The 27,910-nt window shown below is 35.9% G+C and overlaps 1 protein-coding gene across 1 annotated transcript; it reads left to right on the top strand.

The window, feature by feature from the left end:
• Positions 1-4,166: 4,166 nt before the first annotated feature.
• Positions 4,167-4,959, top strand: LOC129012917 (small acidic protein-like). Its single transcript, XM_063651297.1, has one exon. The coding sequence runs from the start codon at positions 4,465-4,467 to the stop codon at positions 4,753-4,755; it is 291 nt and encodes a 96-aa protein (XP_063507367.1). The 5' UTR covers positions 4,167-4,464; the 3' UTR covers positions 4,756-4,959.
• Positions 4,960-27,910: the final 22,951 nt, after the last annotated feature.

Below are 27,910 nucleotides of genomic sequence, written 5' to 3'. Positions count from 1 at the left end.
ACTCTCAGAACTTCAAGTAAGGAAGGCAGCCTTGCCAATTTTCAGTCTGTGATACCCAGGGCAGAGAAACCAGCTGAGTCTACTCAAATTTCTAACTTACAGGGCAGTGAGTTAATACATTTTTGTTGTTTTAGACCATTAAATTCATAGTAATTTGTTATAGGAGCAATAGAAAATGAATGCCACATCCTTCCTAATAACTCATAACGTCAATCTATTATGAGAAAAGATAAAATGTGAAATACCTGACCTCTGCTCTTCAAAAGAGTCAAGGGCATAAAAGACAAGGAAAGACTGAGGGACTGTAACAAAATGACGGGCACTAAAGTGACAATGGTAACTAAATGCATTATGAGTTCCTGGAGTGGATACTGAGACAGGAGAAAGACGAGTATGGGCAAGCTAGTATAATTCCATAAAGTCTGCAGTTTGATAATATGAACCAATGCTAATTTATCAGTTTTGAGAATTATATGTGGTTATGTAAGATAATAGCATTGGCAGAAGCTGGCTGAAGTTGCACGGAAATGCTCTTTATTGCTTTTGCAACTCTATTTTAAGTCTGCATTTACTGTAAAATAAAAAGAAAACAATATGGAATAGGAGTCGGGATTTTGTGGGAAAAAATCCTGAGCAGTATAAGAAATGCTCCTTTTCTGATGTGCTTAATGACACAGAGAAAGTGTGGGGAAAATGCACTTTCAAGTAAAAAATGATTCAGAAGAGTGGTACACTAGGGAGATTTAAGAATAATGGGACCAACTTGTTTTGCTTTTATTACTTTTATGTGCAACATAATAATATATACAATATAAATCCATGGCAGAAAGATTTTTAAAAAGAACTATTTTTATAAGTGTAAAATAAAGCAAACAATTAGAAAGCATTGTTCTAACTTAATTGGCAGCAGTTATAGTGATAATGGTGAAATGAGAGCCTTTTACAATTTAAAGCATCTTAAATTTGATAAAATGTTTGTACAGCATTTAATCTTTACATCAAACATGAACTATTTCTTAATATTACTATATACAAAGGGGAATCTAAGATTCAGTGATATCAATTTACCTGAACTCATAGCATTAATAAGGGGTATTGTTGGAATTCAAAGTAGCTGTCACAGCTACAGGGACTATATACTTATTCCAGAACATGCCACCTTCTCTAACAAATGAAAGTACAATAGGTCACAAACTCTACCCTGAACTCCCAATATTAATGTTCTAATATCTTAGACTGGTATATCTAACATATAGTATATTTGGAACTAAAAATAATTCTATAAAGTAAGTAAGTAATCCTATTTATAAGGGTGAAATGTTGAAAATTAGAAGATAATCTCATGTTGATCCACTCTTTTGATGTTAATGACATCCTGAGACACAAAGTAGCCATTTGAATTTGAGAGTGGATTCATTTTATTTTCTTTATATCAATTAAATTAGTAAAACATGCAATATTGTAAATTATGTTAAAATAATAATTTTCAGCCTAATAAGATAGTGAAGACAGAGGTGACAGTGGTGAATCTTCTCATTTTGAAGCTTCTGTAGTTTTTGTGTGAATTTGAAGCATAAAAAATTCAGCAAATATAAAGCATAAGGTATCATATGAGTTATTCAATGGTACTTGCTGACTTTTGAGAAAGAAGCATGCAGAACAAATAAAGGTGTTTAATTTCTATTTCATCCTTTGTGCCATGCCAGTCAAAACATTTTCTGTTTATTTCAAAGCTTTCTGAAATGAAACATTTTAGAATTGGTTTTTGCTTTCAACACCCAGTGCCTTAAAAATGGCATTTAAAAAGTTATAAATCTGAATGAGAAAGAAAAACAATATTTGGAAATCCTTGAAATTTAGGGAATTATCAATACATACACTTTTTGTGTTTTTGAAGTCAGGATGGTCAAATAAGTCCAACTAATTTGAGTTTTTTAATATACATTGTCATAAACAAATTCAAGATAATTTAAAAGAAAATGTTATCTCTCTCTTTTATTATGTGGTATTTTCACTGTAGTTTTAACTATTGATTTAACTCCTTGAAATATTGATTTCTTAATACCAAAGTTGGGATATTTGGGGAAAATATCTGGATCAGACTACAACCTGGAAAATATTATCAATATTATCTAAAAAATCCAAGATACTATTATCATCATCGCAACCATCATCTATACCACATTTAAGTTTTTTGAGTATTCACTTTTTGGAAGTATTAGTAAAAAAAGTATTAAAGTATAAATTGAAACAACCACTGAAATTATAGTCAAATAAAGAACCTGCTTATTTAATTCTTAATAAAAAGGAACGTGTATAAGTAAATACATTATTATTCTTTGGACTTTTTCTTACTGTCAGAAACTATTTAAATACAGAAGCAAGATGGCTAACTAGAGATGTCAGATATGAGTTCTCAGAAAAAAAGATCCAACTTTACAGGTGAATGATCATGGCCTGAGTGGAATACTGAGGGAAGAGTGCCAAAACCTATTGAAAAAGTCATGGGAAGAAACTGGGGGTACAGAAAAAGAAGGCAGCAAAGAGCTTGGTAGAGACTGACCCCCAAGGAACTTTGGAACTCCATAGAAAAGGTAGGCAAGAGTGATTATTTTCTCCCTCATCCCTGTGTCAGGCTGTTAACTAATGAATTTTTGGAGAGCTACTCTGCCTTTGCAAGCCCAGGCACTGCTGTTGGCAGATGTTTGGGAACTTCTGGAGAGCAGAGCGCCTGGAAACCAGCTCATGTGGGTTTGCTGGCTTTCCACTCAAACCCAAGCTGAAGCAATGAGCACCATACTGGTTGTGCACCCATTGTGAGCCACTATCCTGCCCAGAGAACCTTAGCACTGTTTCTCCACATCACTAGATACCCTGCAAACATTCCATAGAATCTGCTCTGAAATGTGGCAACCACAGGGACCAGTGGGACTCTGTGGAACTGTGGGATCCCCAGAGATCTAGCCCTCAGCACAGATTGCCTCTAGGGGAAGGAAAATTGAAGTCCACCAAAGAGCCTCTGCAAGCAAAGGAAACCAGATCACACACTCTCTACTGCTCGGCAGCCTCTTGCTTGTGACCAGAAAGTGGCTGTGTACCTTCCAGTGGAGATGTGGGCATGGTGCTCGTCTGTGAAGAGGGGAAGTGCTGTTCCACCTCAACAGACAGGTGGAAACAGTGGCTGGGAATGGATGTGGAGCTTCTGCTACCCCCAATTCACTACTGGAGATGCAGCCATGGCTTCTCCCCCTGAAAGTTGGTGCAAGTGTACTTGGAGACAGCCTTTTTAGCACTATTGGAGCAGCTGTTTCCCCACTGAAAGTGTGTTGACTGGCCTGGGCTTGCATGAAGGGTGGAGCTCATTTTCTCCCCTCTGGGAAGAGTGGCAACATTCCTGCAGGGGAGCTCAAACCAGCCACAGAGTTGTTTATTTTGGGTTGGGGAAAGAGATTCTGCTTTGCAATCATTTGAGCAGCAGCCATAAGATGAATGTTTTACATCGAAAAAAATCAGCATGAAAACTCTGGCTGTGCAAAGAGGCAGGTGTTCCAACACCCTCAAAGGATAACACTAGCTTTTTAGCAATTATTCCTAACCAAAATGAAAATTATAACATGACAAAGATTCAATATATGGATTGTAAGAAAGATTCAAAATATGGATTGTAAAAACAGTGAGAACCAAGAAAAATTGAAAACCAACACAAAGCAATTAGAAAATCCAGGATATAAAAAAAGAATATATATATATATATGTCTATAAATTTAAATGGATTCTGGAACTGAAAAATTTACTGAAGGAAGTTCAAAATATAGTTGAAAATTTTAATAGTATAGTACATCAAGGAGAAGAAAAAATTTCAGAGCTTGAAGGTTGGTTTTTTAATTTATCCAGTTACAGAAAAATAAATAAGAGTTTCAAAAAATGAACAAAGCCTTCAAGAAATATAGGATTTTGTAAAATTACCAAATTAAGCTTGATAAGCAAAAGTGACCAAACTAAGCATCATAAATGGAGACATAAAGCCTTTCTCAGATAAACAAACTCTAAGGAAATTCATCAACACTAGACTGGTCTTACAAGAAATGCTCAGGCGTTCTGGAGTGGCACTGCTTGGGCCGGTGGAGGATTGCAAGCTGCTGGTGTTGTGGCTGGGGAGGGCGGCGAGAGGGTTTGGCATTTTTCATCGGGACCCCCGCAAGGATGAGTGCTGCCAGAGAGTCTCACCTGCATGGGGTGAAGTGTTCAGCCTCCATAGACGACGATCTGGGATCTAGCAATTGGGAGGCAGCAGACTTGGGTAATGAAGAGAAAAAACAAAAGTTCTTGAGACTTATGGGTGTAGGAAAGAAAAAACATACTGGTCGTCTTATTATAGGAGATTGCAAATCAACATCTCACTCCTGAACAGGGGAAGAAGACAAGAAAATTAATGAAGAACTGGAGACTCAATATCAGCAAAGTATGGATGGTAAATTATCAGGAAGATATCGGCGACATTGTGGACTTGGCTTCAATAAGGTAGAAGATCATGATGGAGAAGGTGATGTGGCTGGAGATGATGATGACAACGATGATGATTCACCTGATCCTGAAAGTCTAGATGATTCTGAAAGCGATTCAGAGTCAGAGAAAGAACAATCTGCGGAAGAACTCCAAGCTGCTGAGCACCCTGATGAAATGGAGGATCCCAAAAACAAAAAAGATGCAAAAAGCAATTATAAAATGATGTTTGTGAAATCCAGTGGTTCATAACTCCCAAACGCTTAGTCTTTGTATTAAAAGTAAGCCTTATTGTTATAATGCACAGTGGAGGACTGCTTATAGAGCACAGACCTTTGTATTATAATTTTTAAAAAGGCCCTTTTAAATAATTACAAAGAGTGTTTGCTTTCAAATGCCATGGGTTACACTTTTATGGGCATGACTATAACCAGTTTTGTACAGAGTAAGAGTTGTAAATAAGAAATAAGTAAGGGTTGTAAATAAGAAATAAATAGAGTACTCAACTTCTTTTCATGTTAGCATCATCAACCCTCTAATTCACCTTATGGGGGAAATGCTTCTTTTTGTTTGTGATAGCTATTTTATCATTTCCTTCATATTTTTCTCTTATAAAAATGTATTTGATACTGTGATATGTTCACGGAAAGTATTATTTAATTATTCTTTGTTATAGTAGAGCTGTTCATCATGGATATTTCTGCTGCCAGTCACAATCTAAATTAATTTTGGCAAAAGATTGGGTACTTAGTTTCCTGTTACTGAGTTAGCTCTACTCTTTTGGACCAAAGCAACATGAGAGCAAGTACTTTTCACACTTGTTAAGATGGAGTTATAACTGTCATACATTTGGAATATTATGATCCTAAGTAGTCTTTTTATAATTTGGATTATATCGTACGTTAGATTTTTGCTAAAATTTGGCCAGTTTTTACAGAAGAAAATATTTCTCTGATCATTTAGTTCTATCTATTTAGAAATATGTAAAACTGGATTTTTTTTAACTAATATGTGACCAAAGTTAATTTTGTCCCAAAGGTCTAAATAAAGAGCAGTTTCCCATAAAAAAAAAGAAAAAGGAATACTCAAAGGATTTTTAAACATGCAAATAAAGAATGATACTTGCCATCATAAAAGCACATATAAGTACAATGCTCACAAATCTATAAAGCAGTTCTGCAATTGAGACTGCAAAGCAACGAGCTAACACCATTATGACAGGAATGGAACCTCACATATCAATACTAACCTTGAATGTAAAAGGCCTAAATGCTCCATGGAAAAGACATGAACTGGCAAATTGGATAACAAAGCAAGTTCCAACAATTAGCTGCCTACAAAAGACCCACCTAATGGGGAAAGATGCCCACAGACTAAAAAAAAAAAAAAAGCGAGAAAAGATATTTAATACAAATGGAAAGCAAAATTGAACAGGAGTAGCTATGTGTATATCAGATAAAATATACTTTAAACCAAGAAACCTAAAAAAAGACAAGGTCATAAAATAATGATGTTTCAATTTAACAAGAAGATATAACTATTTCAAATATATATGAACCCAACATTGTAGCACCCAGATTCATAAAACAAATACTGCTGGTCCTAAGGAAAGAGATAGCAATAGAGTAATGGTTGAGAACTTCAATATACCACTTACAGCACTAGACAGATTATTGAGGCCGAAAATCAGCAAAAAAACTTTAAACTGGATTCTAGGCTACAGGCACCTAATAGACATTTACAGAACATTCTACCCAACAAACACATAATATACAATGTTCTTATCTGTACATAGAACATTCTCCAAAATAGACCACATGGTTGGACATAAATTGAGTCTTATTAAATTAAAAAAATAAAAATTTTATCAAGTATCTTCTTGGACCACGGTAGAATAAAATTAGAAAAGTAACTGTCAAAACTACACAAATGCATGAGACAAAACACCTTGCTGCTGTATGATTTTTGGGTAAACAACAAAATTAAGACAAAAATAACAAAAAATTTGAAATTAGTGAAAATACAAACACAATATATTAAAACCTTTAGCAGTTCTAAGAGGAAAGTGTATAACATTAAGTGCCTAACATTAAAGAGACAAATTTATCTCATTCTAACATTCTAACATTTTAAATCAAAGAACTAGAAAAACAAGAAAAAAAAAAAAAACCCAAGGGTGGCAGAAGAAATAACAAAGATAAGAACGGAACTAAATGAGTTTGAAAACACAAAAATGATACAAAGAGCAACAAAATGAAAAGTTGGTTCTCTAAAGGATAAACAAAATCTATAGGTTGGTAGTGAGATTAAGGAAAAACGATAAACGATTCAAATAAGGACAATCAGAAATGGGACAAAGGGGAAGCAAGAACATCTTCACATTTTGATGAGAGAGCAGGTGGGGGAAGTGCCACACACTTTTAAACTCAGATCTCATGAAAACTCACTCATTATCATGAAAACAGCAAAGGAAAATCTACCCCATGATGCAGTCACCTCCCATTAGGTCCCTCCCCCAACACTGGGAATTAAAATTTAACATGAGATTTGGATGGGGACACACAGCCAAACAATATCACAATCTTACTGATACTGTTCCAAAAAAAAAAGATGAGGAGGGATTCCTCCCTAACTCAGTTTATGAAACTAGTATCATCATGTTACTAGAATCAGGAAAACATACAACCAAAAAGCAAAACTATAGGCCAATATCCCTGGTTAGCATAGGCAAAAAAACTTCAACAAAATACTTGCAACGTGCATCCAAAAGCATATCAAAAAGACAATTGATATGGTTTGGATATTTTCTACTCCAAATATCATGTTGAAATCTGATTTGCAATGCTGGTGGTGGGTCCTGGTGGGAAGTAATTGGATAATGGGGATGGATTCCTCATGGATGGCTTAGCACCATCATCCTGGTAATGAATGAGTTCTTTCTCTGTAGTTCACGTGAAATCTGATTGTTTAAGAGTGTGGCACTTCCCCTTCTGTCTCTTTCTCTTTCACTCTCTTGTTACCTCTCTCATCATGTAACATGCCTGCTCCTTCTTTGCATCCACCATGAGTAAAAGCTCCCTGAGACCTCACCCGAAGGCAATCAGATGCTGGTGCTATGCTTTCTGTAACAGCTGGCAGAATTGTGAGCCAACTAACTAGAACTACAAAAGACTGATGAAAAAAACACAGATGACATAAACAAATGGAAAAACATCCTATGCTCATGGATTGGAAGAATCAATATTATTAAAATGAACATACTGCCCAAAGCAATCTACAGACTCAACACAATCCCTATCAAGTTACCAAGGTAATTCTTCACAGAATTAAAAAAAATGTTAAAGTTCATATGGAACCACAAAAGATACTCAAAACACACAGCAATCATAAGCCAAAAGAAGAAAGCCAGAGGTATCACATTACCTAGCTTTAGATTGTACTCCCAAGACTATAGCAACTCAAAAAGCGTGGCACTGGTAGAAGACTAGACATATAGGTCAATGAAATAGAATAGGGAACCCAGAAATAAAGTCACATACCTACCACCAACTGATCTTTGACAAAGTTGACAAAAATAAACAATGGATAAAGAACACATTACTCAATAAATGGTGCAAGGAAAATTGGCTAGCCATACACCTCTGAATGAAACTAGAGCCCTATCCCTTGCCATATATAAAAGTTAACTCAAGATGAATTAAAGACTTCAGTGTAAGCCCTGATATAAAGCCCAGAAGAAAATTTGGGGAAAACTCTTCTGGACATTGGCCTAGGGAAGGAGTTTGTGACTAAGACCCCTAAAGCAAATGCAACAAAAGCAAAAATAGACAAATGGGTTTTTATTAAACCAAAAATTTCTGCATAGTAAAGGAAATAATCAACAGTAAACAGGCAGCCTACAGAATGGGGGAAAATATTTGTAAATTGTGCCTTTGGCAAAGCACTAATCTCCAGAATCTACAGTGAACTCAAATGATTCAACAAGACAAAACCAAATAATTCCATTCAAAAGCGAGCAAAGGACATGAACGGACCTTTCTCAAAAGAAGATATGCAAATGGCCAACAAACATGAAAAAATATACAACATCACTAATCATTAGAGAAATGCAAATCAAAACTACAACAAGGTATCTTATACCAGTCAGAACAGCTATTATGAAATAGTCAAAAGCCACAGATGTTGACAGGGGTGCAGAGAAAAGGGTATGCTTATTCACTGTTGGTGGGAATGTAAATTAGTACAACCCCTATAGAAAACAGCATGGAGATTTCTCAAAGAACTAAAAATAGAATCACCATTTGATCCAGCAATCCCACTACTGGGCATCTACCCAAAGGAAAAGAAATCATTTGAAAAGACACCTGCATTTGTATGTTTATCACAGCACTATTAACAATAGCAAAGTCATGAAATTATCCCAAGTGTTCATCTTTGGATTACTGGATAAAGAAAATGTGGTATATATACACTGTGGAATACCATCCAGCCATAAAAGAAAACAGGAAATCATGTCCTTTGCAGTAACATGGATGAAGCTGGAGGCTATTATTCCATGTGAAATAACTGAAAAACAGAAAATCAAATACTGCATGTTCTTTCTTATAAGTAAGAGCTAAACAATATGTACACATGGACGTAAAGATGAAAATAATAGACAATGGAGACTCCAGTAGGTGTTGGTTGGGAAGCAAGAGAGGGTTAAAGAAATACCTATTAGGTACAATATTTACTATTTGGATGATTTGTGTACTAAAAGCCCAAATCTCACCATTATGCTAGATATCTATGTAACAAACCTGCACATCTACCCCCTGAATCTGAAATTTAAAAAAATTAAAAATAAACACATTTTATTAAAAAAAGAAAATATACTATATGTCCACAATGGAATACTCTTCAGCCTTAAAGAAGAAAGAAATTTTGTCATTTGCTACCATATGAAAATAACTGTAGAACATTATTGTAAGTAAAATAAACCAGGCAAAGGAAGACAAATACAGTACCACATTTTCTCATTTATTTATGAAACATGAAAACATCAAACTCACAGAAGCATGGAGTAGAATGGTTATTAGAGAGTTAGTGAGTATGAGGGGAATGAAAAGATGATGATCAATGGGTACAAAATCTCAATTACATAAGAGAAAATTTTTTTTCAGATTTTCTATTGCATAGTATGGTGAATATAGTTAAGAACAGAGTATTGTACATTTCTAATAATGCTGAGTAAATTTCACATGTTCTCACCACAAAAAAGTTAATATTTGAAGTGATAAATATGTTAACTAACTTCATTTAATTATTCTATATAATATTCATAAAACGTAACATGACATTGTACTCCATAAATAAACGTAATCATAAATTGCCAATTTATAAAAACAAATTTTCAAATATATTTTAATCATTTATGTAAATAAATACAATATAAATCACTAGCATTGGCGGCAATATTGAGGCAAGCATATTTTCTATATTTTGATTTATTTTTTCTTGTCATTAATAATGTAAATATAAACCATTCAATTTTATAGCAAGAAAATTACTTTCAATTTGGATTCTGATGCTGGGACCTGTTTTTTCTCCTTTTGTATGACATTTCTGTATTGTCTGCTAGGGATGGCAGTCATTGCTATCATTTAAAACATTAAGACTTTAATTTCAGTCATGATAGATTTTGCACTTCGATTCTGGGTTTAATTACGTAAAATAGCACTTATAACATTTTGTCAAAGTATTGCTTTTATTTCTTATTTGATCCAAAATATCTATCCGACATAGAAAAATACAATTAACTTGCTTTTGGGGGGAAAATGTTCAGCTTATTTTAAACATGTGTCTGGCAATAATTTTAGATGTGGTTTGGTTTATATATTTAAAGATTTGATTTTCAAGCAGTTTCCGAAACACCAGTGGGTAGTGAGAAAGAGTATCACATTGAGGCTGATTGCTGTGGCTTTCAGCACGTATGCTTGACACTGTTACAAAGAACTCTATTTAGAATATGTTCTTATATTGCTATTAAGTTACTTGAGAATTGTCTTTTCTGAAAGCCTAGAGTTGTATGTCCTTGGCTTTATATCCATGTTTATTTGACCACAAATATTGTCTCATGTTCATTTGCAACTGCTGAACTCTAAAACCCTGACTGCTACTCTGTGATAGTTGATCATTAGAATTTATGCTTTTAAAAGCAGCTAGTGGGTTTTTAAAATCAGGTTAGTAGAACTGTCTTTGCATGTTTTAACGGACTGGTTTGCTAATATTATACTTCCTCTTTTAATTTCAGTCTTACAAATGGCAAACTAAAAGAGGAGAATTATGCAAAAAGTTAATGCAGAAAGTTAGTTAGGGAGGTTGAACATTTTTCTATTTCCCAACAGAGTTTCTATTAAATCGATCCCCATATTCCTTCTGTATTGAAGTCCCTAATACAATGCAGTGCGTAAGAAAAAGCTGGCATTATAAACAGAAAAACCACTGAGCTGTGCAGCTCAGAAGAACCATCAACCCAAACTTCCCCCTTGACAGCACTAAGTCCACCCCAGGTTACAATTCAGCTGAATTGCCTGTGCAATGTTGTCTCCTTCTGTCTGGAACAATTCGTTCCCTTTATGAGAAAGGGGGGAAATTATACAAAATCCATGGTCTCTACTTTATGTGATTAATTGACATTAGCCAGTATGTGCAAGCATAGCAGGAGAACAGCAAGTTAGAGGAGCCTCCCAGAGAGAGACTCCTGAGTATGCTCCCTCCGGTTTAGCTCAGCAGTTAATCAAACAGCTCTTAACTTCCCACTAAGGTTTTTTCTTTTCTTTTCTTTTCTTTTCCTTTCCTTTCCTTTCCTTTCTTTTCTTTTCTTTTCAAGGAAGCGAAGCGCAGAATCAGTAAACATAACATTGGAATTTCTTTTACCTGTTCCAGAACAAGTAGGGAACATTTGTCTTTGTCAAGCTACAAGTTGAGATTTATTCTCTTAAGTGTACTAGGTCTTCGCAACATCCTTCCCTTAATGAAAGCTATAGAAAAAGGGATTTCCCTCAAAAGAGATTTTGTTTATTGTGTTGGTGGTTGTTTTTCATTTCCAAATACAGAGGTGGTTATATCTCTGTTTGACCATGATTATCTAGAAAAATAGAAACAGCATGAGTTATCAGAAATTATCTAGTACCCTACAGTGATAAAAAGTAGAATTTGTATTTCTTTTGCTTAGCCTATCACTAGATTTCCCTATGAGTGTTGTATACTTCTGAGGAGATGGTTGGAGACTGTGATAAACAGAGTCGTTGCAGAGACTCAGAGGGGCATGGCAACGATTTCAAGTTTAACTTACCCAATCTGACATTATTTGCATTACCCAATTGTATCCTTAGGACCTTTCTAATTGCAAATCTTGTCTCATTCATGGACTCATTTCAGTTGACACTAATATCAATAGTTAATACTGCTGAATTTCACACACAATATTATTTCTTTTAAAATGTTGCTGTGTGCTTAGTCCTTTAGATGCTTAACTTCCCTAGTTGTACAATGAAGCAATCCTCTATAGTTGACTGGTTCCTCTCTCCTCAGATAGCTCGGTGTAAGAAGCCCATCAGCTTTCTCACCACATGGAATTAGTCATTTATGCTGACTCTTCAATATGACACTTGGGTCCTATTCAACTCTGGTAGTGTTATTGAAACTGCAGCTATAAAACTTAAATTCCAAAAATCTAATGGCTTCATTTTCCCTCACACCATGGCCTTTATGGGATGTGTCTTTCAAGATAAATGATCCTCTCCTGATGAAGCATGTTGTGAAGTGGATCTAAATGCAAAGATCCTGACCTTCTGGTTCTCGTAAATCTTATTTTTCCTGAAGGTAACTTTAAAAACAATTTGTGCTATCCTTGTTGTTGAGACATACAACTTTCTGCTAGAAATAGGGATTTACTAAACTTGCTAATTATTATTATGTGAGTAGGTATATTATGGCATGCTTGGCAAATTAGAGATCACCTCTTTGTGGGTCCACAATAATAGCAAAATAATATTTTAGCACTTACATTCCTTTTGTTAAGACATATGCACATTTGTCAGATGTCTAGTCAATAGTCTTTCTCATTTTTATTGTATCTCTAGTACAATAACTTATATTTTCTCAGGAATTCTGAATTCTAGCACCATAAAAATCCTTCTCCCTGTAAATATATAATCTTGGGTGTAAACTTATTTGGTGAATGATTACTCTGATTAAATTATTTTATAAGATGAACTAAAGATAGTTAAATGACAGTTGATAAAATAATCTTTAGCCTCACCTTAAAATAGATATCTAATCAACAGATTTTATTTTGTTTCTGTCCTGGATTCTGAGTTTGGCTTAAATATTAATAAGCATGCCATAGAAGAGCATGCATAGAAGAGCAAGATTGAATGAGGAATTCTTTAACTTTATAGGCAATTTCCTTCCGATAGAGGCTTGCCCCTTCTACATATGGATACATCCCAGAAAAATTTTCTTTAAACTATATCTGGCATTAAGATCTGAAACTAAACAAACAACCCATGAATTTTTATCATGAAAGTAATCATAAACTTATTTTCATAATGTATGTATATTAAATATCATTGGAATTATTATGTTAATTCACTTTTTTTATCAAATGTTTGCAAAAAGATGAAGCAAGATTGTAGCTACATGATTAAAAATTGCTGTAACAGCTAAATACTCTGAGAGATGGATTTCACAAGTCCCTTCTAATTTTTTCACTATTCTGTTTGTGTGTGTTTCAAGTATAGAAAATTTAAAATAACAACCTATTTTCTATATTAAGTATAGAAACTTAATAAAGTAAATTAAGAACTGCATTATATCTATTATTAAAACAAGTGTGATAATTAGATCAAAGGCATTATCCTTGACTATGTGGAAAAAACAAAGTGTAATTAATTATGAGATACATGTTAAGACAACCATTTCATAGGATACTTTAACTGCAGTGCTCTTTGCCACTTAATCTTCCACATAAAGAAAACGATGGCTGGGCACGGTGGCTCACGCCTGTAATCTCAGCATCTTGGGAGGCCTAGGTGGCATATCATGTTAGCTCAAGTGTTTGAAACCAATATGGGCAACATGGCGAAACCCCATCACTACAAAAAATACAAAAACTATCCAGGCATGGTGGTGCATGCCTATGGTCCCAGCTCCTCAAGAGGATAAGGTGGAAGGATCACTTGAGTCTGGGAGGCAGAGGTAGCAATGAGCCGTGATTGGTCCACTGCACTCCAGCCTAGGTGACCTTGTCGGGGAAAAAAAACAAAAAAAATAAAAAAAGAAAACAACAACAAAAAAAGTGACACATAAGCAGACATGGGACAGTAAAAGACTGTTACATTTCTAACACAAACAAACGTTTTCTTTTTTTAAAAAAATGCATTTTTATTGTGTGTATTAAAGGTATACAGTATAATGTCAGGGCCATTTGCATTACTAAAGAAATACCTGAGACTGGGTAATTTATAAAGAAAAGATGTTTAATTGGCTCAAGGTTTTACAGGCTTTGCAGGAAGCGTGGTGCTGGCATCTGCTCAGCTTCTAGAGGGGCTTCAGCAAGTTTACAAAGTCCCAATCATGGTAGAAGGCAAAGGGGCAGCAGGCACTTGATGTGGTAAAAGGAGCAAGCAAGTGGCAGGAGGCACTTGATGTGGTAAAAGAAGGAGCAAGTGAGACAGAAAAAAGAGAGAGAGAGAGAGAATTGGTGGAAAGGTGCTATACACTTTTAACAACCAGATCTTGTGCAAACTCACCGACTATCATGAAGTCAGCACCAAGCTGTAAGGGATATGCCCACATGACCCAAACATCTCCAGCAAGGCCCCACCTCCAGCCTTGGGGATTACAATTCAACATGAGATTTGCACAGTTACAAATATCCAAACTATATCATTCTGCCCCTGGCCTCTCCCAAATCTCATGCACTTCTCACTTTGCAAAATACAATCATGCCCTCCCAAGAGTCCCCCAAAGTCTTAACTCATTCTCTCATTAACTCGAAATTCCAAAGTCCAAAGTCTCATCTGAGACAAGTCCCTTGCACTTATGAGCCTGTAAAATTAAAAACAAATTAGTTACTTCCAAAATACAATGGAGGTATAAGCATATCGGCATTAAGTTAACATTTCTAGTCCAAAAGAGAAAGTGGTCAAAAGAAAGGGGCTACAGGTCTCATGAAAGTTTGAAACAGAGCAGGGCAGTCATTAAATCTTAAAGCTCCATTGATGTCATATCCCACATTCAGGGCACACTGGTGCTGGGGTGGGCTCCTAAGGCCTTGGGCAGTTCTGCCCCTGTGGCTTTGTGGATTCATTCCCCATAGCAGCTCTCATAGGCTATCGAGTGCCTGAGGCTTTTCCATGCACAGGGTGCAAACTGCTGGTGCTTCTACCCTTCTGGGATCTGGAAGATAGTGGCCCATTTTTCATAGCTCTACTAGGCAGTGCCCCACTGGGGATACTATCTGGGGCCCTCAATTCTACATTTTCCCTTGGCACTGCCCAAGTAGAGATTCTCTGTGAGGGCTCTTCCTCTGGAGCAGGCTTCAGACTGGACACCCAGACTTTCTCATACATCCTCTGAAATCTAGGTGCAGGCTGCTAAGTGTTCTTCACTCTCACATTCTGCATACTTACAGGCTTAAGGCTATGTGGAAGCCACCAAGGTTTATGGCTTGCATTCTCCAAAGCGGCAGCCCAAACTGTACCTGGGTCTGTTTGAGCCCTAGCTGAAGCTGGAATAGCCTGGATGTGAGGAGCAGTGTCCCTAGGCTGTATAGGGCAGCAGGGACTTTGGCCTGGCTAATGAACCCATTCAGTCCTCCTAGGCCTCAGGGCCTGTGATGGGAGGGGCTTCCTCAAAGGTCTCTGAAATGCCTTCAATTGTCTTGGATATTAGTACTTGACTCCCTTTTACTTATGCATATATCTCTAGTAAGTTGTTGCTCCACAGCCTGCTTAAATTCCTCTCTCAGAAAAGCTTTTTCTTTCTCTGCCACATGGCCAGGCTGCAAATTTCCCAAACTTTTAGGCTCTGCTTCCTTTTTAAATATAATTTCCAACTTTAAGTCATTTATTTGATCCTTCTTTGATCTCAGTGTAGGCTTTTTGAAGCAGCCAGGTCACATCTTGAATGTTTTGCCACTTAGAAATTTCTTCTGCCAGATATCCTAAAGTATTACTCTCAAGTTCAAACCTGCACAGATTCCTAGGGCATGAACAGAATGCAGCCAAGCTCTATTGGTATAACATGCATAACCTTTGTTCCAGTTGCCAGTGAGTTCCTCATTCCATCTGATACCTCATCAGCTTGGACCTCACTGTCTGCATCACTATCAGCATTTTGGTAAAACCATTTAACCAGTCTCTTAAGAAGTTCTGATGCAGAATTTTTTGCTTCTTAGTTCAGCTAAATCTGGGTTCTTGTCTCATGACCAGGAAAAAAATTAGGCATGTGGACACATTGAAGGATGAGGAGGGTAGAATTTATTAAGCTAAAGGAAAGCTCTCAGAAAAGAGATGGGTCCTGAAAACAGGCTCTCACCTCACAATTGTATACCAGGGTTCCCACACATAAGCTGAAGAGGCTAGACTCCTTGCCAGCAGAAGGCACAAATTCCTGGTTGCTCCACCCATTTCTTCCAGTGCACAGTTGATTCTTTAGTCTGAGTCACTCCACACTGATGTATTTCCCTTCCTGCACATGAGTTAAAGGATGAGATTTTTCATCATGGGCATGGTTAGGCAAGCCCCCTGTGCACAATGACCTGGGCAGGTTGGAGTTTTTCTGGGGATTCTTCCCTATCTGCTTAGGCATGTGGTTGTCTTCTGCTTCTATCAGTTCCAAACTTTACCACATCTTTCTGTCTTCTTTAGAGCCCTCTAAACTCCTCCAAACTCTCCCCATTACACAGTTCCTAATTTACTTCCGTATTTTCAGGTATCATCATAGCAATGCCCCACTCCTAAGTACCAATTTTCTGTATTAAGCCATTCTTGGATTGCTATAAACAAGTCCCTGAGTCTAGGTAATTTATAAAGAAAACAGGTTTAATTGACTCATGGTTCTGCAGTCTTTGCAGGAAGCATAGTGCTGGCATCTGCTCAGTTTCTAGGGAGGTCTCAGGAAGCTTAAAGTCATGACAGAAGGTTATGGAGGAGCAGGTACTTCACATGGCAAAAACAGGAGTGACAGAGAGAGAGAGACAAATGGGGAGGGGAAATGCTATGCACTTTTAAATTACCAGATCTTGCACAACTCACTCTCATGAAGTCAGGATCAAGCCATGGGAGATTCGCCCCATGACCTAAACATCTCCCATCAGGCCCCAGATCCAGCATTAGGACTTACAATTCTACATGAGATTTGAGTGGGGACAAATATCCAAACTTCCATATCTATCTATCTATCTATCTATCTATCTATCTATATGTATATCTATCTATCTATATGTATATATATATAAAAATAGTTAAAATAGTTATTACTGTGAAATAAATTATTGCATCCTTCATCTCATATAGTTACTCTTTTTTCCATCCCATGATAAAAGCAGATATAATCTACTCATTTAGTGACAATTCTGGGTATAATACACTATTATTAACTATAGTCCTCATGTTGTATATTAGATCTTTAGACATATTGATACTACGTATCTGCTACATTGCATAATTTGACTTACATCTCCCATTTTCTCCCTGATGACCTGCCCCTGGTAAACACTGTGTTATTCTCTCCGTATGCCCTTCCCCCCTTTTTTTTGATTCAACATGTGAGTGAAGCCATGTGATACTTTTTGTGTCTGGCGTACTTTACTTAGTATAATGTCCTCCAACTACATACATGTGGCAAATGGCAGGATCTCCTCCTTTCTTAAGGCTGAATAATATTCCATTGTGTTCAATAATATTCCATTGCAGCAGTCCTTACTTATTAATAGTTTTTCCACAGTTTCAGTTACGTGTGGTCAACCATGGTCTGAAAATGATAAATAGAAAATTCTCCAAATAAAAAATTCTTAATTTTAAATTGCATGTCTTTCTTGGTAGCATGATGAAGTTTCATACTGCCTATCTTCTTTTCACCCGGGACATGAATCAGTCTTTTGTCCAGTGTATCCAGACTGTATTCACTACCACTCATTAGTCACTTAGCAGCCACCTCTATCTGATAACCTCTATCCGTTATCAGCTAGAGGTTGCTATATCATAGTGCTTGTGTTCAAGTAATCTTTATTTTACTTAATAATAGCCCCAAAGTGCAAGAATACTAATACTGGCAATTTGAATATGCCAAAGAGAAGCCATAAAGTCCTTTCTTTAAGGGAAAAGGGAAAAGTTATCAATAAGAAAGAAAAAAAATTATATGCTGAGGTTATAAGATGTATTTTAAGAACAAAATGTCTATGCGTAAAATTGGGAAGAAGGAAAAAAAGGTGCTAGTTTTATTGTCACACCTTAAACCAAAAAGGTTATAGCCTCAGGGCTTTGTTAAGATGGGAAAGGCATTGAATTTGTGCATATAAGACATGAAAAGAAACATATTCTGGTTAAAAACAATCTGATTCTGGTTTGGCATCTACTGAGGGTCTTGGAATGTATCCCCCATTACTAAGGGGGCCTACTGTACCACAGTTTTTTTTTTTTTGTTTTTTTTTTAATATGCAGTCATCTGTTGACAGACACCTAGGTTGTTTCCATATCTTGGATGTTGTGAATAATGCTGCAATAAACATTAGAGTACAGATATTTTTAGTAGGTGGTAATTTTATTTCCTTTGAATACATACCCAGAAGAGGGATTGCTGAATTATATGGTAATTCTTTTTAATTTATCTGAGAGCCTCCATACTGTTTTCCATAATGACTGCACCAACCCATGCTCCTGCCAACAATGTACAAAGGTTCCCTTTTGTCCACACCTTCACCAACACTTGTTATCTGTTGTCTTTTTCATAGTAGTTAACCTAATGGATATAAAGTAATATTTCATAATACCTTTTATTTGTATTTCCTTAATGATTGATGATGCTGAGCACCTTTTGATATAGCTTTTGGCTATTTTTATTCCTTTGGATAAATATATCTATTGGAGTTATTTGCCCATTTTTAAATTAGGTTATATGTTTTCTTTTTGTTTCATTGTATGCATTCTTTATAAATTTTGAGGATTAATCCTTTACCAAATTTGTGATTTGTAATTTTTTTTCTAACTCATAGGTTGCCTTTTTTTCCTTTGCTGTGCTGAAGCTTTTTAATTTGATGTAGTTCCATTTATTTATTTGTGCTTTTGTAGCCTCAGTTTTTGATGTTTTATATAAGAAATCATCACCAAAACCAATTTCAAGAAGTTTTTCACTATGTTTTCTCCTAGGAGTTTTATGGTTTTAGGTATTACATTTAAGTCTTTTAGACCCAAATTATTACACTTAATTCTAAACATAATAGCTGAAACCATAAAAGCAAAATGGTGTGTGATAAGGGTTCACTTTCATTCTTTTGCATGCGGAAATTGTTTCCCCAGTACCAACTATTAAAGAGACTATCTCCATTGTGTCTTATTGGTTAAAAGCCCTCTGGGCCCTTGTTGAAAATTAGTTGACCATGTATGTTTAGATTTATTTCTGGGACCTCTATTGTGTTACATTTATCTATGTGTTTGCTTTTATGCCAATACCATACTGTTTTGATTACTATAGTAATCAAACTTAATAAACTTAAATAGTAATATTTAAGTTTAAATCAGGAAGTGTGATACCTCCAACAATTTTTTTTTTAATTCTCAGAATTTCTTTGGCTATTTAAAATTCTTTGTGGTTTTCTACACAAAAACTTTTTTATTTCTGTGAGTTATGTCATTGGGATTTTATAGGGATTGCACTGAATCTGAATATTGCTTGGAGTGGCATGGACATTTAAACAATATTAATTCTTCAAACCTATGAGCATGGAATATCTTTTCATTTATTTGTGTCTTCTTCAATATCTTTTATCAATATTTTATATTTTTCAGTGTACAGGCCTTTCAAGTCCTTGGTTACATTTATTTTCAAATATTTTATTTTATTTTGCAATGCTATCATAAATGGGATTGTCTTATTGATTTTTCTGCTAGGTCATTATTTTGTATAGTAATGGCACATATTATGGCATGTTAATTTTGTATTCTGCAATGTTACTGAATTCATTTATTCTAATAGTTTTTGGTGAAGTGTTTGGGGTTTTCTACATATAAGATCATATCATTGGCAAATAAAGATAATTTTGCTTCTTCCTTTACAATTTGGATATCTTTTCTTTCTTTTTCTTGTCTGATTACTTTGCTAGTACTTCTAGTACTACGTTGAATAGAAGTGGTGTTAGTGGGCACCCTCGCCTTGTACCACAGCCAATAGGGCATAATGTCACCTTATGCTTCAAAGGGTAAGACACTACATAGTGGTGATTCTGGACCCTAGGATGGTATGACATGGCAGTATCCTAAGCTCTCTGAGATGGGTACAGTGGTGGCATGGTCCCAGGAATAGCAGAATGCAATCATGGACGACCCAGGAGTGGCAGAATGACCCTGTGGGGCAGGGGCAGTGAAGGGATGATTTCACTACCTGGGAAGACAGTACACTTCAGCAGTTCAGACTCTGGAAAATTAGTTCAGTTATAGGGAAGCAGGATGCTACAGTTGTTTGGTCTGGAGGGTCAGGTATCCAAGCTTAGTCGATTCTCTGTTTCCTTGCTATGTGGAATGCCCCATTAGCTCAGCCTTGGGAGGTGCTCCTGCTTGGCTAGGCCAAAACATTGATTCCCTGGGAGAGAGAACACCACTTCAGCTTAAGCACTGTGGGTGAGTGTATGATTGCCTTGGGTGGCCAAGAAAACATTTCCTCAGAAGGCAGGGTTTTGAGTCAGCTCAGACCCCAAAGTGCTGGGTGCAGCAGCAATTGGAAGGAGCAAATGAAGCAGCTACCCAGCAACTGGGTCCCTCTGGATAGGATGTAGCAGTAGCTTGGGTAGACGAGGGTAGTCCACCAAGAGTAGGTAGAGCCACAGTGACAAAGCCTCACCAATGGAAGGGTATTCTGGCTACATGCCCCCAGAGCAGGGCACAGTACAACAGTCATCGTGATTCCAAGATGGCACTGTGCAGTAGCAGTGTGGGCCATAGGAGGCCAAGCAGCATTGGCTCCTTCTCTGTGGTGATCACAGCTGTGTGGAGTCCAAGTAGCTCCCTCACCTGAGCTTAGTAACTGAGTACTATAGGAGTTGCTTTCAGTGGTGAGGATTGTAGGTGTCCAAGGTGGAAATGGGGGCTGCTGAGGTCACCTTGTTACTTTATTCCTGTAGGGAGAAGTCTCTCCTGGTTCCAAGCTGATCCCCACTGGGAGATGAGGTGGCAAAAGCAAGGTGTTTCCTCTTATTCTCTATGTGGTCATTCTAAATTTCTGTGTTATTTGCGGTTTCTACACGCTGTTGATATATTCCAGTACTTGCTTTTAGTTATTTTCATCAAAATGTAGTTGTGTATTTGCTGCTTTGTCTTCATCAGTGGGACAAGTGCCAGGGGGCTCTAGGTTGGCTATCTTGTTGATGTCACTATTCCATAGTTTATTTGAAAATAGTTAAGAATAAATCAGGTATAATATAATATTCTTTTGAATAATGTTAATGAGAATAATATACTCTGTTAATATTTTAAATTTTAAAAATGACTTAATATTGATAAGGATCAAAAGCAGAATTTTTAACACTAATCACATATTTAATTGCCCATTGCAATCTAAAAACACCTACTTCAATTCCACATAATGTAAAAAACAGGAAGCAGTTTTTCATTTGTTAACAGTGTAAAAAGATATGACACAACCTGAAGAATATTATCTCCAATGTGGAACAGATTACATATGCCTTAGGGAATGAAAACCCTGTCATCTTTTTAAACAAATTTTTATATTTGTATCATAATTTATAAAATTTATTTGGATATAATTTTGACTTACAGAAAATTGTAAAGATAGCACAGAGAAGCCTCATCTACTTTTTGCCCAGTTTCCCCATTGATTGCTTATGGTAGTCTGAAACCACATACTTCAATACTGCTTAATATATTTTATAGGAGGCTGATGTCCATTTGTGCATAATACATCAAAACATAAAATCTAAATGGCACTATTTTCTCAAACACAGCCAAGTTTTTATGTGCATTAGCATAGTGAAAACACGGTCATCTTCTTAAGCAAATTTTTACATTTGTATTTTAATTAATTTAAAAAATAATTTTCAAATATTATTGATTTACAGGAAATTGCCCTGTTGGAATGTGTCAGGTATTCTTCACCTAGTTTCCCCCAGTGGTTTTATCTTGTATTAAAAGTACAATATCAAAAGCAGGAAATAAGCATTAGTACTGTGTGTGTATAATTTTATGCCACTTAATCATATATATAAATTTCTGTAACCATCACCAACATCAAGATAAAAAACTTCCATCAACACAAAAATCAACTGGTGTCAACTTTTTATAGTCCAAGAAACCTCACATCTTTTAAGTTTCCTTATCCTCTCTTGTTTGTAATATAGTTGTCTTAAACATATTCTCTACACACATGCATACATTTTCTTTATGTAGATATTTATAAAGAACTCCACACCAATGTTAGACTCTTTACCCTAAGTATTACAAACTTGAAAGGAGAAGAAAACTTTATTTTATTACCCATATATTTGCTTTTATTCTCTTCAAATTTTCATCCTTAGAACATCTTAGAATACTATGAAGTTTTTCTAACACTTTTAGAAACAGAAGCTGTATGCAAACGCCTGGATGTCCAGGCAGAAGCTTGCTCCAGGGGCGGGGCACTCATGGAGAACCTCTGCTAGGGCAATGCAGAAGGGAAGTGTGGTGTTGGAGCCCCCACACAAAGTCCCTACTAGGGTATCACCTAATGGAGCTGTGAGAAAAGGGCCACCATACTCCAGACCCCAGAATGGCAGATCCACTGACAGCTTCCACCATGTGCCTGGAAAAACTGCAGACACTCATCGCCAGCATGTAAAAACAGCTAGGAGGGAGGCTGTACCCTGCAAAGCCATAGGGGCAGAGCTATCCAAGACCTTGGGAAACCACCTCTTGCATCAGCGTGACCTGGATGTGAAACATGGAGTCAAAGGAGATCATTTCGAGCTTTAAGATTTGACTGCTCTGCTGGATTTCGGACTTTCATGGAGCCTGTAGCCCCTTTGTTTTGGCCAATTTCTCCCATTTGGAATGGTTATATTTACCCAATACCTGTACCCCCATTGTATCTAGGAAGCTACTAACTTGCTTTTGATTTTACAGGCTCATAGACGCAAGGGACTTGACTTGTCTCAGATGAGCTGTTGGACTGTGGATTTGAGTTAATGCTGAAATGAACTGAGCCTTTGGGGGACTGTTGGGAAGGCATGATTGGTTTTGAAATGTGAAGATATGAGATTTGGGAATGGCCAGGGGCAGAATGATATCGTTTGGCTCTGTGTCCCCACCCAAATCTCATCTTGTAGCTCCCATAATTCCCACGTGTTGTGGGAGGGAGCTGGTGGAAGATGATTGAATCATGAGGCATGTCTTTCCCATGTTGTCCTCCTGAGAGTGAATGGGTCTCACAAGATCTGATGGCTTTAAAAATGAGACTTTCCCTACACAAGCCCTCCTTTTGCCTGCTGCTATCTACGTGGTAAGATGTGACGTGCTCCCCTTGCCTTCTGCCATGATTGTGAGGCCTCCCCAGCCATGTGGAACTGTAAGTCCAATAAACCTCTTTCTTTTGTAAATTGCCCAGTCTCAGGTATGTCTTTAATAGCAGTGTTAAAACAGACTAATATACTCTGTTTTGTAGCTTTTGTTCCAATTTCACTTTGTAAAGGGAGGTCATATAGTCATATATGCTGTAAACATTTTACCCACAGTTATTTGTATTTTGATCTTGTTTATAATGTTTTTTCCTTATTTGGAAGTTTTCCTTTTTTTTTTAACTTGGATTTCTCAAATTTTTAATGGCTTTTGATAATTCAATCATCATTTAAAATATCTCCCACTACTTGAGAGTTATAAAGGATTCATTTCTGACTTATCTTCAGAGAGGATATTATGTTCTAATATACAGTTAATTTATTATTACATTTATTCCATTTTCCCTCTAAATTAGATCTAAATGTCATGAGCACAGAAATTTTTTTCCCCCACTGTTTTGTCTTCTGTATCTAGAATAGTACTTGGCATTAATTTCTAAGGTTATTTGTTGAATGAATACATGAATGAATGAATATATGTTTTCTAGATCAGAACTTTAAAAGAGTAACACAATTAATGGCATAGAGATTGGATTAAAGTTGGAAGGCCAGTGAAGTTCTTTTGTAATAGTCTTTTATTTTGGGGTCTTCCAGATGAAAAATAATTAGGAAAGATTTCTTATTAAAGAGCAGTGATTAGGAACTAAGTAGTTGGAATGGAAATGTGTATGTGTACCCATATATTCTGTATATACCTATAAGAGTGTGTCATACGATGAACCACATGTGTCACAGAAAGAAAAAAAGATTTATTTTTCTTTCTTTGAAAGATAATCAAGGGCTGATTTCTGTAACTTATAATTGCAACATGTTTTTCTGTGCTGTCTGGAGAGTAGCTACTTGAATTACTTACGGCAGCCATTTAAAGGCATTAATTTCCCTTCAGTGGCTCTTCCTTTGCAATATAACCTTATTTTGGTTGTAAAACCTATGACACTTTAAGGGTACTTTAGGGACTAATAAATAAAAGAAAAAATCTGACTTCTTGAAAAGTTTTAAAAGAGAATAGAGGTATAATCATAAGCCCTTAAAAATATAAGTTAGAAGTTAGCAATTTGTGTTCCTTAAAAAAAAACAAAACAGTATTTTAAAGAATTTGGAAAAAAGCAAGCTAGAAAAAAGTATGGATAAGGGATTGAAAATAAAGCTAAAAAGATTTAAAGGTTGGGTTTCATATGGGTAGGAAGTAAAATCTGGATTTGCATAATCCTTGATCCTTATTGGTAAGATCAGGACCTAAGAAAATATTTGTTAGGGGGCCAGGTAATGCTATGTGGTTAATGCCAGTTAATGGGGTTTCTTTTTGCAATCCACAATAGAAAAGCACTGAAATAAGATGGTGCCAAAAAAGTAACAGCACACTTTCTTCCATTTTAGAAATGTCATTGGTGGGTAGCCAACTATGTGTCAAGTTTCTTCACCTTTAAGCAATTGCAAAATCAAATTCTTAATTTTGCCTCTAATTGTCATCTCTTTGGCAACTGCCATTCTTTATTTGGTTATGTGTGCTCTTCACATATAAGAGATTCAAACATATTTTTTAGATTTCCATTTTCAAAAACGTGTCTCCCCCAGAATTCATGTGTTGGAAGTCTTAACACTCAACACCTCAGAACATAACCTTATTTGGAAATTGGGGTCATTAGCAGATGTAATTAGTTAAGAATATAATGGAATAGATTCAACCCTTAATCTAATATGACTGTTGTCTCTATAAAAAGGGGAAATTTGGAGCCAGAGATAGATATGCAAGGAAGAAAGATGATGTAAAGAGACACAGGGGAAAGATGGTCAACTAACTACAAGCCAAGGAGAAAGGCCTATTTTTCTCTCATGGTCTTCAGAGGAAGCAAACTTGGCAGACATTTGATTTTGGACTTCTAACCTCCAAAACCATAAGACAATAAATACAATTTTGGTGTTTAAGCCACTCTGAAATATTTTGTTACAACCTTTTAATTTAAACAACAAAATCGGTATTTTAAGTTGTAAATAAATATGAGTTTTCACTGAAGGATAAATATTTTATCTAGCATTCTCTTTTTACTCTCATTCTTAACACAGCACTATTTTTTTCTGGGCCATTTTCTTAATCTCGTGATGCATACTGGCTGATTTCTGTTTATTTTCTGAGGTATATTTATGTAAAAGTCCTTTAGAAAGCCACTTGCAATGAGATGTATTTCTTTTAATTAGATTGTAGCTTTATCTACTCAAGAGTCAAACTATTCCTAACGAACATGGCAATTAACACAGCATAGCTACTGGCTTGTGTCATGTAAGATGTGGAAAAGAACTTCTCTGACTTTGATATCTACAATTCTTTGACATTAATGCAGTTTAAACCTTGAATAAAGTAGTTTCTATCCAGTTTCTGCAAGCTACAGAACATTTGAGGAGCTCAGTTTATTTTGCTATTCCAGGAAATTTCTGATTTGAATGGGACTAGCCCAACTGATTAAAGTCAAAATAGCAGGTTAATCAGTTTGATTTATTTCTTTTAAACTTCCTTTCTATTGAAATGCAACATATTTATTTTCAAATTTGCAACAGAAGAAATAGCAGAGTTCATTAATAATACAAACAAAAGTTTAAGGCACAGTAAGAATACACTCACTTGTCAACTAATAGCATTCTTTGTTTTTTTCTTATTGATCATACACTTGAGTTGTCACACTTGGGTTTATGACAAACTGGCTTGGCATTTAATAACAGCTGAATTTTTGAATAAATGTCTGAAGCACTGTTCCATGTTAAATATCTCAAAGTGCTTCTACATGTACATCTCAAAATAGATTTCCTATCCCATTTTGTCCTTGGGTTTGCTATATGAAAAATAAGCTATGTGATTTGTAAAACAAGGCTTTAACCAAGGAGTTCTTTCTAGTCATTTTAGGATAAAAATTTACTGATGACAAAACTTATGGAAGCCATTCTTTTCCAACTGAATCAATTTTAGTTACAACTTTTTATTTTACCATACATATTGCTTATTTTCTACATGTCTGTTTATCAGCCCCTTAGTATAGAAATGGATTTCTTAATTATGAACTATTTAAATTACTCTTGTTTCAAAAAGTTAATTTATTATTTATTTATTATCCTTTACTTATCAAGAAAACATATACTGGTGACTGAATTCTACCAGAATTAATATTGTCTAGATGGGAAAGTCACAATCATTATAAAAGCTACTCTCTAAGTGTTTTACATAAGTCTATCGGAAAAGGAAAATTTGAAAGAAACATTTTTAAAAGTGGCCTAAGATGACTGTGGGTTGAACACAAAGATAATAGAAACTAGGCCTATACTAATCTGAACTCTTGTGTGGAAGGCTATGGTCTGTTAAATATTTGACTGACACACAATTGTAACCTTGCGTATCAGATGAAACACAAAAGCAGGATAGAATCAATCATCCCTCTCCATAAACTAAGATGTCTATATACTTGCTAAGATTTTACTCTATTTGCTTTATCTTATGTGTGATGTCACTAAGCTCCACTCAGAATTGTAAGAAATGTCACCTTTGCTTCATTGTCTCTTTCCCCCATTTTCTTTGTGAAAATCTGTAAGTACTATATGTCATGTAGCCCACTCTGGGGCACATTCTTGGTTTGCTCTGAACTTGTGTGCCTGGGCTATTGTCTACAAATATGGCTCAGAGTAAAATCAACTTTAAATTTCTCTAAGTTTATAGTGCTTGTTATTTAAATCATGGTTGACATGTCAAATCATTTAATCCTAGCCACAGTTCTATGAGGAAATGCCATTAGTATTCACTTTTTACAAATGCAGAAGCTGAAGCCTCAGCCAGGAGAGTTGAAAGATAAATAAGTAAAATGTGATATTGTGTATTACCTATAGGATAGGTAAATAAATACTACTCTTTGATAATACTGGAGATAGAAATCAATTTGACCTAAGAAGGTAGAAAATAAATTCATAGAGTTGGCAATGTTGAGTTAGGCTTTTACATTAAAGTAGGAATTTTTTAAGGGGAGAAAAAGTTGCCAAATGACCAAAAATAGCTTATCTGTTCATGTCAAGGCTTTTACCGTGGAAGAGAGTAAAAACCAACTAAAGCTAACTTAAAAAAAAAAAAAAGGGCAGGCTTATTTTTTAAATGCACATAAATCTCAATGAAGATGGAATCCAGAAGTTGTCAGGAATCAAGGCATTTAATCTCTGTCTCTCGGTCTCTGTCTCATTCTGTTTCTGTCTGTCTCTCTGTCTCTGTCTTTCTCAGTGTCCTCGATGATGGCTAAATTTCTTCTTCCAAGCCTGTGTATCTTTCTATTTCTCTCTTTTGTTTAACTTCCTCCTCTCTTATTTTATCTGTAGACACAGAGCTGATGGCTTTCCAGCCGCAGAACCTACATGACTTCCTGGCTGAATTCTCCATGGATTACTATATCTGTATATACTGTATGTATTCCTCAATGTACAAATTTTAAGTTCTCAGTGGGGAAATCTCATTGGCCTCATTTATCTTTTGTATGCCAGCAATCACAAGTTATCAATGGTCCATTCAGCTAC

This window comes from Pongo pygmaeus, chromosome 15 (genome assembly GCF_028885625.2).
Source record: "Pongo pygmaeus isolate AG05252 chromosome 15, NHGRI_mPonPyg2-v2.0_pri, whole genome shotgun sequence".
NCBI lineage: Eukaryota > Metazoa > Chordata > Mammalia > Primates > Hominidae > Pongo > Pongo pygmaeus.
Note: the sequence above shows the minus strand (reverse complement) of the source record. Positions and strands in the feature narration are given on the sequence as shown.